This window comes from Acartia tonsa, chromosome 2, assembly GCF_053477335.1.
Source record: "Acartia tonsa isolate MP-2025a chromosome 2, ASM5347733v1, whole genome shotgun sequence".
NCBI classification, from domain to species: Eukaryota; Metazoa; Arthropoda; class Copepoda; order Calanoida; family Acartiidae; genus Acartia; species Acartia tonsa.
Genome location: NC_137261.1, coordinates 52,246,202 through 52,266,695, shown reverse-complemented (window position 1 = coordinate 52,266,695; position 20,494 = coordinate 52,246,202). Strand labels below are relative to the sequence as shown.

At 32.8% G+C, this 20,494-nt stretch overlaps 1 protein-coding gene across 8 annotated transcripts in view; it reads right to left on the bottom strand.

The window, feature by feature from the left end:
* Positions 1–20,492, bottom strand: part of DCAF12 (DDB1 and CUL4 associated factor 12-like protein) — a 37,243-nt gene extending 16,751 nt beyond the window's left edge. For 7 of the 8 annotated variants that reach the window (XR_013876922.1, XR_013876923.1, XR_013876925.1 and 4 more), the window contains exons 1-6: positions 20,301–20,492; positions 19,180–19,286; positions 16,288–16,405; positions 15,884–15,986; positions 5,279–5,338; positions 347–417 (exon numbers count right to left, since the gene is read on the bottom strand). Coding sequence is in view for 3 of the 8 variants with exons in the window: in XM_080151285.1 (XP_080007411.1) it covers positions 347–417; positions 5,279–5,338; positions 15,884–15,986; positions 16,288–16,405; positions 19,180–19,286; positions 20,301–20,350 (509 nt within the window). In the remaining 5 variants the exon portion in view is untranslated. Of the gene's footprint in view, positions 1–346; positions 418–5,278; positions 5,339–15,883; positions 15,990–16,226; positions 16,260–16,287; positions 16,406–19,179; positions 19,287–20,300 lie in introns of those variants that run through there. The other variant, XM_080151288.1, reaches the window with a different exon arrangement.
* Positions 20,493–20,494: the final 2 nt, after the last annotated feature.

Here is a 20,494-nt window from a genome sequence, read left to right as displayed (position 1 = left end):
CTTTCTTAATTTACAGCATTTGAAAATGTTGTGGCTTGTTATTCTATATGAACCTTTGAAATAAACAAAACATTTGATATTTCATCAAAAAATGCTTCACATTTCAATGTTTTACTTATAGAAAACCATAGTTAAACATAATTCTTTTAGTTGGTATAACTATATCAACCATAACCCTAATTTATTCATTAAAAAAAAACATTTAGAATCACTGCTGGAAAGTGCTTAGAATTACTTGCTATTGTTCGGGCACAGTCCCCTTTTGAATTTAAAGTCTCGCTTTTGAAAGCAAGGACAAATATGGAATAAGGTTGAAAGAAGCGAAACCATATCTTTAAAATGTTACCTTGCCGCTTCTCTAGACTCAAGGGATGGAATGTGATCTATCTTCTTTGTTGTTACATCTAGAACCATCAACTAAAAACATTAGGCATTGTTATCAATGTTGTGAAGCCAGAGCCAAATGCGCAAATGGCCCATAGAATCAGAATTTCGTTATGAAATTGGCATGAGTAATCCTTGGTAGGTCTATTTCCCCAAAATCGAACAAAACGTTGGAAAAGTAACGTCTCAGACGTTTAGACGTTTTTTTTGGCTATTTTTAGGGCAAATCTATAATTAATTACTTAGGAATCGACTTTTAAAAACATATTTTTGATACCAAACACCATTTTTAAATTTTCTAGTACCAGCGGCTACCGGCTAGAACCGGTTGAAAACGTCTGAGAATGGCAAAGAGTATGATATGTAAATATGGCTTGTGACGAATTTGCCCTGAAAATAGCCAAAAAATAACGTAATGGCTGAGCCGCCAGCCGTTACTTTTCCAACTTTTTGTTGGATTTAGGGAATAGACGAAATTCGGATTGTAAGTGCCATTTGCGCATTGATTACGAGATGGTTGCATCAATTCCCCCCCACCCCCCGCCCTTGAAAAAATTCAATAAAATCAAATCTTTTGTATTTCAATATCGATTGGTTTTTGAAAATATAAGATACATATTAAATTTCTAATATAACAAGGATGAGAATATCCATAAGTAGCGAATCTTAGTTACTTATTGCTGGACAAATTAGAGTTATTAAGCAGGTTTTCAGTGGTCATAAGAAATAAAGAAAAATAAGAACTATGCAATAATTCAATTGGTATTAGAAACTTTAGAAAATAAATAAAAAATATTTAAGTATATTATAATTTTTAAAGCATGACTGACAGACCAACGCACCAAGTAAGTTGCATGCTGGATGCTCTTTGCTATAGGATTCCTTCACCAAAAATATCAGCAGTCTATTTCCCACATAGCGTTACGGACTGACAGATGGACGTTCTGAGAGAAAAGTGAATTATAGAGTAGCTTTGCTACTAAAAATAAGATTATATTGAATATTATAGTGAATATTTACATAAATATCAGGAAGAAATATTGAATATTTTTTTATTAAATTCTTTTGATGCTCTGATGAATATTAAATGAGAAAATATGTATTTATTTAATAACTAGCGGCTACGCCCCTAGAGGCCTATACGTGCACTTGAAAAGGGTGAGTTGAATCCAAAACCCATTTATTAAATTTAGGTTTTGAAAAAAGTAGAATTTTTTTGGAAGGGGGTGGTAATTTTTTCAAGGGCCATTTCTCTTAGAAGGGTGGTACCCTCCCCTAAAATAGTTATAACTTTACCCAGTTAATGAAAACCCGATCGTTTTAGCGGTTAGCGAGATCCTTCGGTACAGACAAACAAAATCTTTTTACTTTATTATAAGATTATAAAGATTTTAATATCCGCTGGATTAGAACCAGTTCTAAGCCATACTGAAATATCATGTATTGTATTATTGACAATCTTCTACAAATTATAAAATAAAATCACTTTTAAAAAAACTTTTAAAACACAGTTAACATTTCAAAGGATTAAGCTTCTTTGATATTCAGGTTATCTTTTAACTCAAATCAATTGTTTGCATCATCAAACTATGCTTCCAAAATTCTCAAATAAGTCAACATTTTATACCATGTAGTTTTCATATCATGTTTCATCAAAAAAATGTACACATTTTTTCACTTTTTTGGTTAATTCAAAAGAACACCAATTCTTCCTCCATCCTAAAACCTAAACAAAGCAGGATATCATAAAGATTAAAATTTTTCCCATCTCAGGAATAACTCCACCCATTTTTTCAACAGATTTCAAAATCCAAATCTCCACCCATAAACAACCAAGGACAAAGATAAATCCACAACCTTTTCATAACCCCCCCACTCCTCCCAGTTTTTTTCTGTCTCCGCCTTCAACCAAACTCACCAACCAAAACTCCGCCTATTTCCTAACCATCAAAAAAATTCCTTCAATAGAAACTATGCCCCGCCCCATAACTCAAACAAGGCCAGGAATTATTCCCTACTCCTCCTTTTTAAAAAACTAATCTTTTATTTCAAACTTTTTCAGTAGTCATCTGTATTCTATGGTGATACCTAAGATTCAAAATAATTTGTGACATTGTTCTTAATAAATGTATGTTTAATATCTTTGATCATATTTGCTGTTATCTAATGTCTCATGCCTATATTTTTTTAGACAAAATGAATTGAAAATGATTGCTAAAATCGAAATATATCTTCATGTCTTAGAATAGTGTAATTTTTTTAAAATAGGTTGAAAAACATACTAACTTTAAAATAAACAAGGATGACAACATCCATAAGTAGCGAAGCACAAAAAATTGTGGATGGTAATACGTAGAAGTAGATTTAAAGTGTATTTATTTAAATCAAGAATAGATTTATTGGAGAAAATAAACACAAAACCTTGTTTTATTTTGTATGATAAAGACGGTTAAAGTAAATTACATACTAGATGCACATAACAATGGGAAAAAATATTTTAAAACTGTTAATGCAAAAAGTTTTAAAAAAGACCAAAAATACCAAAGATATGGGGAAATATGTCAAGCATTTAAAAATAGCCCAAAACCCGCCATTGTTTCTTTTCTTAAAACGCCAGAAATTTAATTTTAATATCTTTAACTGAAAATTTTTTGAAAATTTGACCATAAACACCAAAGATATGTGTAAAAATGTGGAAAATATGAAAGTAGCCAAAAACCTGCAAAAAGGCAGTCTGACTGTCATTGTTGTTTTCTTCAAACTACAGGAAATTAAATTTTGATATCTTTAACTGAAAAAATTTTGAAAATCGGACCATAAACACCAAAGATATGGAGAAAAGTGTGAAAAATATAAAAATAGCCAAAAACCTGCAAAAAGGCAGTCTGACTGTCATTGTTGTTTTCTTCAAACGACAGGAAATTTAGTTTTGATATCTATAACTTAAAAAATTTCGAAAATCGGACCATAAACACCAAAGATATGGGGAAAAATGTAAAAAATATAAAAATAGCCAAAAACCTGCAAAAAGGCAGTCTGACCGTCATTGTTGTTTCTTCAAATGACGGGAAATTTAATTTTGATATCTTTAACTGGAAAATTTTTGAAAATCGGACCATAAACACCAAAGATATGGGGAAAATTTGGAAAATATAAAAAATAGCCTAAAACCTGCTAAAAAGCAGTCCGACCGCCATTGATGTTTTATAGTTAATTGTGCTCCTTAATGATGGGAATGTTGTCAAAAAATTTCAGCTCTCTATCTTTTATAGGAGCTGAGAAAATCACGTTTCCCCCAATTCATTAATTACGGACGGACAGACGGACGGACGGACGGACAGACGGACAGACGGACGGACGGACATTGTGAATTATAGAGTAGCTTCGCTACTAAAAATCATTATTACCAGTTAAATTAGCCTGGGCTCTCGGCCCCTCGAGAATAATAAAACTGGAATAAACATTATTATTTTTCATATTACTATCCGCAGAAATAATCTTATATAAAATTCAACCAAATTATATCCTAGTCATTTTAATCGATTGAGTTTTCCATTTTAGGAAATTTTCGCAGAGATAAAAAGATAATTTTAGGCATTTTTCAAACTCCTTGGATATTTTTCGAATACATAGCACCTAGATGCTAAAGGCACAGTCAATAGTTCAGCTAAAAAGTAAAGTGTAGGATGAGGTAAATACAATGAAATGCACAAATGAATAATTTAATTTTCTGTACTGAGCAAATCTACTCTTTCTAATTAAGAAAATATATTAAGAATGAATTGCAGATTTTATTCTCTAAAGTACTAAAAAAGGTTAACCTCTCGTAAGCCCAGAGTTCTTAAGAATAAAATAATTGACGATACATTATGGCAAAAAAAATTACCCCATCTGTAGGTTAAAATTAATGGTGCCAAGGTTTATATACTGCTAGTTTATACCTACCAATAAAGATTAATAAAAGTTTTTAAGCCAACGAATGAAAGATCGTGTTTTTGCAAATTATAAAATATCTAAAATACTTTTTTTACTCCAGTGAATGTAACAAAAAAAGTAGGTATTTTTGTGCCTATTTTTCAATTGTAGTAGCTGTGTTTCTAAGATTACGAGGTATCTACAGAAGGAGACATTCCTTGAGTGTTATTTTTTCCTCACAGTACGAATAATAATGAATCCTAAAAAAAGTATTTATTCATAGTTTAAAAACCTTCTAAAAATGTATTCTTTTTAAAATTTAATTTTTTTTAAATTACGAAAAATAATGATTCATGAATAAAGTAGGTAATAATAGTTTGAAATTCTTTTAAAAAAAAGGAATATGCTCACTTTTAAAGTATTTTCAGGTGTGTATATTCTGCACAAGAATCATTTTTTCATCTGATGAAAATTTTTTTCCCCCTCCTAGATTTTTTCACTAAGTAGGGGGTAGGAAGGGGGGAAATTAAATTTTTTTTGTTCTCTTAATATTTACATTTCCCCCCCCCCCTTTAAAGGGTTCAATTTGCAGAATATATACCCTTGTTTTATCCCCCAACCACATATTTTTTATCCCCCCCCCCCCACCCCTGCAAGAAGAATATACACCTCTGAGTATTTTAAAGTAAGGTTGGGGTTTGCTCTATGCAGTAGAGCTATTGGGAGCTAACTTTAGACTTTAGTTTTTATAGGTATCAATTTTCTTTTAATAAATAATACTAACGAATACTAATAATACTATTATATGAAGATATGAAAAAAAAAGAGAAAGAGGGGGGAATCTTCTATCCATTAGAGCTATTGGGAGCTGGCTAACTTTAAGACATAAGTTTTTATAGGTCCCAAGTCTCATCTAAAAAATACATTACCAAATATATTGATTTTTCTGACCAGAAAAAAAATCAAAAAAATAACCTACCTTATTACATTTAGTTCCAAATATGACTTGTTTATGACTTAACCACTGAGAACTAAATACCTAAATAATAATAATTATATTATATAAAAAGAGTTGTATCAAAAGAAAATATTCCTAAGGATCTTATGGCTTAAGACAAGAACATTCAGTAGATTCTTATTATTGGTAGAAAAGTTTAAACACTGCTAGTAAAAAACCAACTTGCCAAAATGTGCTGAAAGTATCCATAAGTTTTATAAACCAACGAATAAGGGAAAGTTGTTATGAATTTTAAAAATGTCCTCTCCCTCCCTGAAATCTTCCCAAATATTCAAGATTCTGTCTATTTCTTTCTCTCTATTAGTTAAAGCAGGGTGTCGGAGCCGTATAATTTTGATGCGGCTCCGGCTCGCGGAGCCGTATTTGGAAATACGGCTCCGGCTCCTGCTCCTGCCCCAACCTTAATATTAATATATCAATTTTTTTTTCATTATTGAATTTGATAAAATAAAATATTTTGCTTTTATTTGATTAAAGCTATATAAAAGTAGAAGGATGTGTGTCTATTTGTTAAGTAACAATAGTTTTTCAGTTTATTATATGGAAATAGACCGTTGCCAAATTATAATATTACTTTAAAAAATCATTTTTAGCTAATCCGGAGCCGTTTTTAACAAAAAATACGGCTCCGGCTCCACCAAAAATGTTGCTGCTCCCGGCTCCGGCTACGAAACACTGAGTTAAAGAATTATGTTTAATTTGAGTTCTTTCGACTTAAGCAAAGAGTTTGACATTTTTTTTTGTTAGCGTAGTTATCATATAACTAGGAAAGTGTGAAAGTCTATTAAAAATAAGATTTAATCAGCTGCTATTAAAGATATCAATGTCAGAATTTTGTGTAAATTCCTATAACTGCTAAAGTTTAAAAATCAGCATCTTTAGGGATAGAAATTAGACAATAAATTAAAGTATTTAACCCCAATTATGATAAACAAAATAACACATTCTCCAATCTAAATCATTGGTGGAAAAGTTTGAACACTGCTAGTATATAATCAAGATTTGTGATTAGCACCCAAAGTTTGGAGACCAGTATTAAGGGGGGGGGGAAGTTTTGCCACTTTCGCTTACTCCGTGATTATTGGGCTAGGTATTTAAGTTAGACTATAGGTTATTTGGGATAAAAGTTTACTTTTGGGTAGTAGCTCACGTATTTTTAATCATTTTTTGGATAACCCCACCCCCTAGCCCCCCGGGGCTCAAAAACCCCCTAAAAATGAACCTAACCTTAATTTTCTCAGGATCCATTTGACCAATAGAGATGATTTTTTAAACTTAAGCTTTTATGCGTGTAAACTAACTCCTAGTTTTTAACTCACCCCCCTGCCGCCAACCCCTAGCCCTCCGGGGCTCCAAAAAACCCTAAAAATGAACCTAACCTTAATTTTCTCAGGAACCATTTGACCAATAGACATGTATTTTTAAACTTAAGCTTTTATGCGTGTAAACTAACTTCTAGTTTAGAAGTCACCCCCCTGCCGCCAACCCCTAGCCCTCCGGGACTCCAAAAAACCCTAAAAATGAACCTAACCTTAATTTTCTCAGGAGCCATTTGACCAATAGACATGATTTTTTAAACTTAAGCTTTTATGGTTATAAACTAACTTCTAGTTTAGAAGTCACCCCCCTGCCACAAACCCCTAGCTCTCCGGGGCTCCAAAAAACCCTGAATATGAACCTAACCTTAATTTTCTCAGGAACCATTTGACCAATAGAGATGATTTTTTAAACTTAAGCTTTCATGGTTATAAACTAACTTTAAGTTTAGAAGTCAACCCCCCTTGTGCCAACCTCTAGCCCCCCGGGGCTAAAAAAAAAACCCTAAAAATGAACCTAACCTTAATCAAAATTTCTTATTTGAAGAGTTAGATGTACACTTATTAAACCAAATATGCTTATTTTTGGATGTTATTGACATATTTGCTAAAAAAATTAAAATCGGCCTCCAGGTTCAGGTGCTGCAGGCCTCCAGGTCCACTCTGGAGACAGGTAAAATTAAAATTTCTTATTTGAAGAGTTAGAGGTACACTTATTAAACCAAATATGCTTCTTTTTGGATGTTATTGACATATCTGCTGAAAAAATTAGAATTGGCCTCCAGGTTCAGGTGCAGCAGGCCTCCAGGTCCAATCTGGAGACAGGTAAAAATTTAAATTTCTTATTTGAAGAGTTAGAGGTACACTTATTAAACCAAATATGCTTCTTTTTGAATGTTATTGACATATTTGCAGAAAAAATTAGAATCAGCCTTCAGGTTCAAGTGCTGCAGGCCTCCAGGTCCACTCTGGAGACAAGTAAAAGTTAAAATTTCTTATTTGAAGAGTTAGAGGTACACTTATAAAAACCAAATATGCATCCTTTTGGATGTTATTGACATATCTGCTGAAAAAATGAGAATCGGCCTCCAGGTTCAGGTACTGCAGGCCTCCAGGTCCACTCTGGAGACAGGTAAAAATTAAAATTTCTTATTTGAAGAGTTAGAGGTACACTTATTTTACCAATTATGCTTCTTTTTGTTTGTTATTGACATATCTACTGAAAAAATGAGAATCGGCCTCCAGGTTCAGGTACTGCAGGCCTCCAGGTCCACTCTGGAGACAGGTAAAAGTTAAAATTTCTTATTTGAAGAGTTAGAGGTACACTTATTTTACCAAATATGCTTCTTTTTGTTTGTTATTGACATATCTACTGAAAAAATGAGAATCGGCCTCCAGGTTCAGGTACTGCAGGCCTTCAGGTCCACTCTGGAGACAGGTAAAAGTTAAAATTTCTTATTTGAAGAGTTAGAGGTACACTTATTGAACCAAATATGCTTCTTTTTGGATGTTATTGACATATCTGCTGAAAAAATTAGAATTGGCCTCCAGGTTCAGGTGCAGCAGGCCTCCAGGTCCACTCTGGAGACAGGTAAAAATTTAAATTTCTTATTTGAAGAGTTAGAGGTACACTTATTAAACCAAATATGCTTCTTTTTGAATGTTATTGACATATTTGCAGAAAAAATTAGAATCAGCCTTCAGGTTCAAGTGCTGCAGGCCTCCAGGTCCACTCTGGAGACAAGTAAAAGTTAAAATTTCTTATTTTAAGAGTTAGAGGTACACTTATAAAAACCAAATATGCATCCTTTTGGATATTATTGACATATCTGCTGAAAAAATGAGAATCGGCCTCCAGGTTCAGGTACTGCAGGCCTCCAGGTCCACTCTGGAGACAGGTAAAAATTAAAATTTCTTATTTGAAGAGTTAGAGGTACACTTATTTTACCAAATATGCTTCTTTTTGTTTGTTATTGACATATCTACTGAAAAAATGAGAATCGGCCTCCAGGTTCAGGTACTGCAGGCCTCCAGGTCCACTCTGGAGACAGGTAAAAGTTAAAATTTCTTATTTGAAGAGTTAGAGGTACACTTATTGAACCAAATATGCTTCTTTTTGGATGTTATTGACATATCTGCTGAAAAAATTAGAATTGGCCTCCAGGTTCAGGTGCAGCAGGCATCCAGGTCCACTCTGGAGACAGGTAAAAATTTAAATTTCTTATTTGAAGAGTTAGAGGTACACTTATTAAACCAAATATGCTTCTTTTTGAATGTTATTGACATATTTGCAGAAAAAATTAGAATCAGCCTTCAGGTTCAAGTGCTGCAGGCCTCCAGGTCCACTCTGGAGACAAGTAAAAGTTAAAATTTCTTATTTGAAGAGTTAGAGGTACACTTATAAAAACCAAATATGCATCCTTTTGGATGTTATTGACATATCTGCTGAAAAAATGAGAATCGGCCTCCAGGTTCAGGTACTGCAGGCCTCCAGGTCCACTCTGGAGACAGGTAAAAATTAAAATTTCTTATTTGAAGAGTTAGAGGTACACTTATTTTACCAAATATGCTTCTTTTTGTTTGTTATAGACATATCTACTGAAAAAATGAGAATCGGCCTCCAGGTTCAGGTACTGCAGGCCTCCAGGTCCACTCTGGAGACAGGTAAAAGTTAAAATTTCTTATTTGAAGAGTTAGAGGTACACTTATAAAAACCAAATATGCATCCTTTTGGATGTTATTGACAAAACTGCTGAAAAATTTAAAATCGGCTCCCAGTTTCAGGTGCTGCAGGCCTCCAGGTATATTCTGGACAGGTAAAAATTGAAATTTCGTATTTGAAGAGTTAGAGGTCAACTTATAAAACAGAATAGGGTAACGCGGGGTAAATGCGGTAGGGGGGTCTAATTCCGGTCACTCGACTAACTTTTTTAAAACCGTTTTTTAACGGTGTTCTAAACGTTTGCGAGAGATCTTCAGAAAAGCAAAGTTGTAGTTTATTGCCTATACTTTCATTTCTTACTTCAGCAAATTTTTGTCAGATCACTCCTTCTATGATTTTTTTGCCCTCAAAAAGTTGCAAAAAATTTGCAAAAAAAAAATTTCAAAATAGGCCATGTTCAACCTAAAATTGTGAAAAAATGGTAAGTCCTATTGACCCTCGGGTTTTTGTAAAATGAAAGATATGGCATTGATTTATCGTTTGCAATTGGAGGCGTTGTTCTAACTTGATTTTTTCATAATTTTTTTTTCGTCTCAAAAATATGGTCTATTCCGGTCACTTTTTTTACTTTTTTTTTATTACTGTATTTATAAATTTATAATACCCTAACTTTTTTTTCAGGTGATCTGGAAGCATGAACAACCTCAATGCATGACAAAGGCTTTAACCTTCCCTTGCCTGTTGTTAGATGTACATTATTAGTCATTTTACTGCTTGTATTATGTCATGTTTTGTTGCCTAAGCTTTTCAAATTGTAAAGACATTTAAAATTTTTCAGACACATTTTTATAGTAATGGGAAGAGTATATCACCCAAAGGAACGCCTTAAATATTTGCCTGAAGATGTATCAGCTGCATTGGCTCATGTAAGAAGGGGTATGTCTAATAGAAAGACCGCTAGAAGATTTTAAATTCCATATGAAACTCTTACATCTTTTTCGTATAAGAGGGTGTTCGCGATTTTTGCGCGGTTTGGATTTTTTATGTCAAATCGGCTAGGATTAAGCTAGAAAGGTGTTTAAGGTGTCTATAGAAAGCTCTTTGCATGTCCTAACAAAAACTCCCCAGGATATGGGTTCTATCTCCAAGATTTAGAGTACATATTCAAAATTTTGCATTTTCAAAATTCCTGTTGCATAAAATGTGTTGAAATATTAGAGTTAGACCCCATATCATTTCGAGTTAATTGTCAGGCATGTAATTTAGCATCTTTAGACACCTTAACCACCCTTGTAGGTCAATCCTAGCCAATTTGAGACAAGAAAAATTGTATCAAAAACTGCTGTCAAAACTGGCAGGATTTTTAAAATTAAAATTTTTTTTGGAAAAAATCACTTTTTTCCAGAAATTCCAAGACCTGCGAATCAGAAATTGCCTCTAATTTATGTATAAAGCTTAAAAAAACCTAATCATATAATAAAAAGTATGATTTTTTTTTAAAAGTTTGCATGAAAGAAATTGATGTTTTTTTTTGCGATTTTACCGACTTTTTTAAAATGGGGAAAATGTTGTCAAAAAATTGTCTGATCTGCATGCGACTAGTACTGTTAGAAAGCTAATGACCTCAGCTTTCTACTCATAGTTTAAAATTAAAAAAAAAATACTTTAAGGGGGTGTTCCACCCCCCCAAAGTCAACTGACCGAAATAGCCCCACCGGTGGGGCTATTCCGGTATAGGCCAACCGCCGCCCTTTAAACCGATTTTTGACCGACTTCTAGTTGCGAGATCTTAATGGGACCAAGACAGGCTTCTTCGTTATTGCCATATCGTTCATTTGCACTCTTAAAAACCGGAAAAAGTTTTTGGGAAGTATGTTTTTTTTTAAGTTAAAGAAAAAAATTGACCGGAATTACCCCGCGTTACCCTATGGATCTTTTGGCTGTTATTACTATTTCTGGAAAAAAATATTAAATTGGCTCCAAGTTCAGATATTCACCTGGCCAGCTGCAACCAGGAAGGTAAAATAAGTGTACATCTAAATCTTCAAATAAGAAATTTTAATTTTCACCTGTCGAGAGTAGACCTGGAGGCCTGCAGCACCTGAACCTGGAGGCCGATTCTCATTTTTTCATCAGATATGTCAATAAAATCCAAAAAGTAGCATATTTGTTTTAATAAGTGTACCTCTAACTCTTCAAATAAGAAATTTTAATTTTTACCTGTCTCCAGAGTGGACCTGGAGGCCTGCAGCATCTGAACCTGGAGGCCGATTCTAATTTTTTCAGCAGATATGTCTATAACATCCAAAAAGATGCATATTTGGTTTAAAAAGTGTACCTCTAACCCCTCAAATAAGAAGTTTTAATTTTTACCTGTCTCCAGAGTGGACCTGGAGGCCTGCAGCACCTGAACCTAGAGGCAATTCTCATTTTCTCAGCAGATATGTCAATAACATCCAAAAAGATGCATATTTAGTTTTATAAGTGTACCTCTAACTCTTCAAATAAGAAATTTTAATTTTACATGTCTCCAGAGTGGACCTGGAAGCCTGCAGCACCTGAACCTGGAGGCCGATTCTAATTTTTTTCAGCAAATATGTCAATAACATCCATAAATGAGCATATTTGGTTTAATAAGTGTACTTCTAACTCTTCAAATAAGAAATTTTAAGGGGGGGGGAAGTTTGTACAGTTATAGGAAATGAAATTCAGTACCAAATTTTGCCCTGGCCGTTTGGGCTTGTTTTTATAGTTATCAACCTAATTCTTTTTGTAAGCGCTCTTATATGATTGGATCTACCTGTAAAACTTTAAAAATTGAATTTTGGGACTTTCCCTTAAAGGGGCTAGTGGAGCAAAAGACCCCCAAACACTAAAATTTTAAGTTCTGAGTCTATTTTCTGAGATATTGAGACAATTTTTTTTAATGAAAACACTTTTTAACAAAACCGAACTAAATAGCCAATACAAATTTCATTTTGGGACTTTCCTTCTAGGGGCTAGTGGAGCAAAAGGCCCCCCAAACACTCCAAACACTAAAATTTTAAGTTCTGAGCCTATTTTCAGAGATATTGAGACGATTTTTTTAATGCAAACTTTTTTCACAAAACCGAACTAAGTAGCCATTACAAATTTCATTTTGGGACTTTCCCTTAAAGGGGCTATTGGAGCAAAAGACACTAAAATTTTAAGTTCTGAGCCTATTTTCAGAGATATTGAGATGATTTTTTTTTATGAAAACTTTTTTCACAAAACCGAACTAAGTAGCCATTACAAATTTCATTTTGGGACTTTCCCTTAAAGGGGCTAGTGGAGCAAAAGACCCCCTAACACTAAAATTTTAAGTTCTGAGCCTATTTTCAGAGATATTGAGACGATTTTTTTAATGAAAACACTTTTTAACAAAACCGAACTAAGTAGCCAATACAAATTTTATTTTGGGACTTTCCTTCTAGGGGCTAGTGGAGCAAAAGGCCCCCCAAACACTAAAATTTTAAGTTCTGAGCCTATTTTTAGAGATATTGAGATGATTTTTTAAAATGAAATGAAAATATTTTTAACAAAACCGAACTAAGTAGCCATTACAAATTTCATTTTGGGACTTTCCTTCTAGGGGCTAGTTGAGCAAAAGACCCACAAACACTAAAATTTTAAGTTCTGAACCTATTTTCAGAGATATTGAGATGATATTTTAATATGAAAATATTTTTAACCAAACCGAAATAAGTAGCCATTACAAATTTCATTTTGGGACTTTCCTTCTAGGGGCTAGTTGAGCAAAAGACCCCCAAACACTAAAATTTTAAGTTCTGAGCCTATTTTCAGAGATATTGAGACGATTTTTTTAATGAAAACATTTTTAACAAAACCGAACTAAGTAGCCAATACAAATTTCATTTTGGGACTTTCCTTCTATGGGCTAGTGGAGCAAAAGGCCCCCCAAACACTGAAATTTTAAGTTCTGAGCCTATTTTTAGAGATATTGAGACGATTTTTTTAATGAAAACATTTTTAACAAAACCGAACTAAGTAGCCAATACAAATTTCATTTTGGAACTTTCCTTCCAGGGGCTAGTGGAGCAAAAGACCCCCAAACACTAAAATTTTATCTTCTGATTATTTATTTCAGTTATTTGAAAAAAAATTTCATTAAAAAAATCAGCCATAATATCTTTAAAAATAAGCTCAGAACTTAAAATTTTAGTGTTTGGGGGTCTTTTGCTCCACTAGTCCCTAGAAGGAAAGTCCCAAAATAAAATTTGCAATGGCTACTTAGTTCGGTTTTATTAAAAATATTTTCATTTAAAAAAATCATCTCAATATCTCAAAAATAGGCGCAGAACTTAAAATTTTAGTGTTTGGAGGCCTTTTGCTCCACTAGTCCCTAGAAGGAAAGTCCCAAAATGAAATTTGTAATGGCTACTTAGTTTGGTTTCTTTAAAAATATTTTTATTAAAAAAAACCTCTCAATATCTCTAAAAATAGGCTCAGAACTTAAAATTTTAGTGTTTGGGGGGCCTTTTGCTCCACTAGTCCCTAGAAGGAAAGTCCCAAAATAAAATCTGTAATGGTTCCTTAATTCGGTTTTGTTAAAAATGTTTTCATTAAAAAAATCATCTCATATCTCTAAAAATAGGCTCAGAACTTAAAATTTCAGTGTTTGGGGGGCCTTTTGCTCCACTAGTCCCTAGAAGGAAAGTCCCAAAATAAAATCTGTAATGGTTCCTTAATTCAGTTTTGTTAAAAATTTTTTCATTAAAAAAATCATCTCATATCTCTAAAAATAGGCTAGGAACTTAAAATTTCAGTGTTTGGGGGGCCTTTTGCTCCACTAGTCCCTAGAAGGAAAGCCCCAAAATAAAATCTGTAATGGTTCCTTAATTCGGTTTTGTTAAAAATGTTTTCATTAAAGAAATCATCTCTTATCTCAAAAAATAGGCTCAGAACTTAAAATTTTAGTGTTTGGGGGGTCTTTTGCTCAACTAGCCCCTAGAAGGAAAGTTCCAAAATGAAATTTGTAATGGCTACTTAGTTCGGTTTTGTTAAAAATATTTTCATTTTAAAAAATCATCTCAATATCTCTAAAAATAGACTCAGAACTTAAAATTTTAGTGTTTGGGGGGCCTTTTGCTCCACTAGCCCCTAGAAGGAAAGTCCCAAAATGAAATTTGTATTGGCTACTTAGTTCGGTTTTGTTAAAAAGTGTTTTCATTAAAAAAATCGTCACAATATCTCTGAAAATAGGCTCAGAACTTAAAATTTTAGTGTTAGGGGGTCTTTTGCTCCACTAGCCCCTTTAAGGGAAAGTCCCAAAATTCAAGTTTTAAAGTTTTACAGGTAGATCCAATCATATAAGAGCGCTTACAAAAAGAATTAGGTTGAAAACTATAAAAACAAGCCCAAACGGCCAGGGCAAAATTTGGTACTGAATTTCATTTCCTATAACTGTACAAACTTCCCCCCCCCTTAAGGTTAGGTTCATTTTTAGGGTTTTTTTGAGCCCCGGGGGGCTAGAGGTTGGCGGCAGGGGGGACTTCTAAACTTAAAGTTAGTTTATAACCATAAAAGCTTAAGTTTAAAAAATCATGTCTATTGGTCAAATGTTTCCTGAGAAAATTAAGGCTAGGTTCATTTTTAGGGTTTTTTGGAGCCCCGGAGGGCTAGGGGTTGGCGGCAGGGGGGTGACTTCTAAACTAAAAGTTAGTTTATAAGCATAAAAGCTTAAGTTTAAAAAATCATCTCTATTGGTCAAATGGATCCTGAGAAAATTAAGGTTAGGTTCATTTTTAGGGTTTTTTTGAGCACCGGAGGGCTAGGGGTTGGCGGCAGGGGGATGACTTCTAAACTAGAAGTTAGTTTATAAGCATAAAAGCTTAAGTTTTAAAAATCATGTCTATTGGTCAAATGGTTCCTGAGAAAATTAAGGTTAGGTTCATTTTTAGGGTTTTTTTGAGCCCCGGAGGACTAGGGGTTGGCGGCAGGGGGGTGACTTCTAAACTAAAAGTTAGTTTATAAGCATAAAAGCTTAAGTTTAAAAATCATCTCTATTGGTCAAATTGTTTCTGAGAAAATTAAGGTTAGGTTTATTTTTAGGGGGTTTTTGAGCCCCGGGGGGCTATGGGGTGGGGTTGTCCAAAAAATTATTAAAAATACGTGAGCTACTACCCAAAAGTAAACTTTTATCCCAAATAACCTATAGTCTAACTTAAATACCTAGCCCAATAATCACGGAGTAAGCGAAAGTGGCAAAACTTCCCCCCCCCCCTAACCCTCTCTGATTGTTCACCAGGCTTACTTTATTCACCAGAATTACTAGAACTTACAAGAGAGAGAGAGAGGGAAGGGACAATGGGTTGTTTGTTACACTAGTCCCAAAAGTTTTATAATAACGTTTTCCTATTCGTTGGCTTAACAACTTTGGGGACTTTATTGAATTTTGATTGTTTGATCCATTAAGTTGAGTGTTCAAACGTTTCAACCACTAATTTTAATCTACGGATGAGATAATTTTGAAGATTATCATTGGGGATCTACACTACATTAATTTATCGGCTATTGTCTTATCCCTTTAGATCCCTGAGAACTTACCTTATTCATATTACCCACAGTAACTTCATATTCCTTCATCATAGAATTACTGAGCATGTGTCTTGTAGCATATTCACTTGACATCTCCATCCGTTGAAATTTTCTAAATAATAATAATAAATATAAAAATTCTAGATTGAACCAACAATGGTGACATAATGAAGAAATAATCCAAACACATTACAGATAAAAAGGTGTAAATATTTTGTTACAAAATGGCAGTTTTTTCCCCATTATATCCATTATTTGTGTGCTGTATAGTTTTTCTTTTTAGGATGAAGCTTTGCTTGCAAATATTCTATTTTTTAAAAATTTCCTCTGAAAGAAGATGTAACCTTCCCTATTAAGACCCAGCTGTCTGTTGAGATTACACTGTACTAAGCTGCAAGGAGATGTAACCTTACCTATTAAGACCCAGCTGTCTGTTGAGATTACACTGTACAAAGCTGCATGAGATGTCGATGGACTTCTCTGTGTCTTCCTCGTCCTCGCTGTCAGAGTAGCACACAAAATCACAGCTCTGGAGGGGAGTCGGCAACATAAGCTAATGCAACTAAGCCCCTGGGGGCAATTTAGGGGGCAATCTACCATCTATCTGTAGGTAATTTCAGTTTCAGAACTCTTTTAGGGAGAGGGGGGAGTAGCCATGGACCTTACACCGAAATAGCTTTCATAAACCTTCGTGGGACATATAAATAACTTTACAGCTTAAAAATCCTGTATCGTATTGTATTGTAGACAAGTAATCTTGTAATTGTAAAGATATTTATCACATTTAATGTGAGAATGTTGATATTATCATATTCAAAATAAATGCTGTAATAAGCTTTAAAATATTTAAACACTAGTCTCTCATTGGACACAAAATGACGTCCAATAAGAAAAAGGAATAAAAATATTGGAAAGAAAATTATTTTATTTCAAAATTAATTCTTGGCATTTTGGAATACAAAATATAGGGGAAAGAAAATTATCTATTTCAAATTCATTTCTGGTCTTGAAATAATATTCATTATTTTATTTTAATTCGAGTGTCAACCAATAAGAAATAGGCATGCTGTTTTAAAAGTTTGGAATAAAAATTATTATTTTTTGTCAATTCCTTTTTTCAGAGTATAAAATGAGAATAAATTTTCCAACATCATTATTGATTTCTAATTTAACATTTCATACAGTGGGTAATATTTATTTCAACATTTTTTGTCATTCAAAATCAAGTGTCACAAAAATAATAATATTTAACATAAAAAAGAAATTTTTTAAATAATTTTGTTTTCTTTATTTGTTGAAGATTTAAGCCCAAGCTTTTTCTGAGGGGGGAGACCCCCCTCAACCCCCCCTCTCCTGAGGGGGGAAACCCCCCTCGACCCCCCCCCCCTGACGCTCTCTTCTTTAAATCTTTCATTATTTCTGTAATTTATTCTAACTATCTTATAAATTTCAAAACATGAGATAAAAAGGAAATAATTTGCTGTACATTATTAAAAAACTTAAAAATTGTAAAATAAATTCCAACATGATTTTTAATTTTAAATACAAGAATATTTTTTCCTATATGATATGTTAAATTTAAATACAGGAATAATTTTGTACTGTGGAATTGAAGAAATAAATGCTGTACATTAGAGTGGCTTGATTTTCAATGATTTTCTAATTTTAAATGTGCTACATACACTTTCTGTCTGAACATCATATAAGAGACCAAAAAATGAAAAGAAAATATTTTGAATAATGGGGAGGCTCGCTGATGCATGTAAACTTTGAGAAAGACACTTGTGGGGAGAATTTATTTTTTTTTTTTGGGGGGGGGGCAATTATTTTTCTTTCAAAGTATAGCTTTATGCACCTTCCCAATTTTGTCTTGAAGAGTAGAATAAGAATAAAAAATCTGTTTTTAAAACTATTGATCCTAATCCATAAATAAATTTAAAAACCAAGAGATTTTACATTTAATTTAAGATTTTTCATGCTTGGATGAATATTTTTTAAAACCAATTTGATATTCTTATATTAATCAACAAGACAAATTCAAAAAGATGCATAAAGCAATACTTTGAAAGAAAAAAGTTGCACCTCCAGAATAAACTTCTAAAATTTTTAATGCATGGAAACACCTTCCCCCCATTTCCCCTCAAGGACAAAATCAATTTTTTATATTTAGGTTTCTTATATGACGTTTAAACTGTAGATGTTGATTACAAATTCAATGTCCAAAATTGATCCACTCTACTGTACATTGTTATAATTTAATATTTGATGTGGGTATAAACATTAGACATAGATGGTCAATCTGACCCCATTTTTTTCTTAAAAAGAAACCTTTGTTCACTTTTTGTTGTATATGAAATACAGCCCTATAGGCAACATTATTTGCAACTAAATTTTGCAATGATATAATTTTTAGAAAGATAACTTTATTATAAGAAATTAAATCATTTATAACTAACTTATTATATGTTGTGTCATACGCTTCACATTATATGATGGAAGAAATATTTTCTTCAAATATTTCACCCAAGGAAAGCTTTAACCTAACATATTCAACAATTTATAGCTGATACATAATGTAAACAAAATTCCCTTGTGCTGTCTCTAGGTTATCTCTATTGTATAAATGAACGTACAAAAGAGGAGGAGAGAGAGAAGGAAATAGACAGAAAAGTGAGGGAGGGGGGAGGGGGAAGAAATATAGAGAAAAATAGACAGAGATATTAATTGTTCACCCTTAGATGATGTAAATTTTTTGATAGACTTTTTTGAATTTAAGAAAAAGATTGAGAATGAGACAAAACCAAGTATCGTATTTTATTAATATTGCTTATACAAGAAAGGTCATTCAAAATTATTTCACCAATATTAAGGTCAAGTGACAAAAATTTAAATTTCCACCTACTTCGCCCCCAGAGGGGGCAATAGTAGAAGGAAAATTCAAATTTTGATCACATGACCAAAATTGTTGAAATAATTTTAATATCCTTTCTAGCATTCACAATATTACGAAAATATGATAAATAACTATTAATACTTCAAAATCATTATTCCAATTGATACTACATAACAGGTACTCCTACAGGACGTCCATAATAATAGCTGATATATCCTATTTTATAAAGTAATAAGCTTTTTTTTGTCTGTGGCGAAGGATCTCGCCAACCGCTGAACCGATATGGTTTCTCCTTTACAATGAAGCTTCTTAAAGTCCCGGAAAAGTTTTTAACTATTAAAACCCCCCAAAGAAAAAATCGCATAGATTTGCATAAAATGATGAGATTTAATTTTATAGCTTATGGTTTCCTTGGAGTCTTGTGGAACATTATTTGTGGAATTTTGTCTTGTTGCAGATTTGCTGGTGACAGTTCTACTTGATATGGCTCGGGCTATCCGTCCAACTATGGGCCGCCGTCTGAAATAACAACATACCTTGAAAACCTAATCGTCCCAGGAATTGCCAATTTTTAAATCATAGCTATAGGAAAACTAGTTTAAGTAAAAGATTGATGTAAAAATATCTTTAAAATAAACATGTTTAAATGGAAAACTTATAGGACAAATGTATGGTTTTTCTTGTTAAACTTTCTAAAATGTTCCTAACCATCTCAGGAATCATCATGTAAAGATTGAATTAAATAGGAAAATTCTAATATGCTTCAATTAAATATCATTAACATTTATGGTTGGACGGACGGTACAACCCTGATTGTAACTCCTCTTTTAAAAATAAGAAAACAATATTCTGGTTAGATAAAGATTATTGGTTGCAAGTTAAAAACTACCCACTCAAAATTCATCTTTAGTTTTAAATGTTATTTACTATCCAAAATCCACTCCCTCCTTTTTTACAGTATATTTTGATATAAAGCTGAAATCATGTAAAAAACAGACATAAATAAAGATTGATCTACAAAATTAAAACGTAATTCATAACATTTGATTCTAATAACAATTCACATAAAATACCTAAAAATAGTAAAAAAAAAGAAATATTTGATTTCTCAAACGTTTTTTCCCCTATAAGGTTAAAAAAATATAAACTAAAATAGAATCATTAGATTAAAAAAAAGTACTAAAGAAAAATATTATTGACTTGATTTCTTAGAAAAAATATTATGTTTTCTTAAATTTTCAAGAAAACTTTTGATAACATAAAAACATTCTAAAGAAGGTTCTATTTCCAGGGATAAGACATTGATGTGAAATTTATGATAGGGGTGTATATTCTGCAAAAGATTATTTTTTCCCCTCTGCTACAAATTTTTGTATTCTTCCCCTTCTTAGTTTTTTACAGCAAGAAGGGGTAAAATGGAAAAATTTTTTTAGAACTCTTTATTTTATTCATATTATACCCCCTCCCACATTGACATATACTCTTTTAATTTTTTAACCAAGGAGGGGAGATAATTCATAAAAGTAAAATTACCTTATATAGACCAACTCCCTTAAATTGGTAGATTCTCGGTTTGTTTCCATTTCTAGTTTGTATGTTATCAATCTTTATAAAACTTTAAATCACTTGACTTGCCAGCGGCCACCAGGATCCAGGTAAGCAAGGTGTCCTGTCTTTTATTTCGTATTTATTTTATCTTGATTCAACATTTTTCTCATTTTTAACAA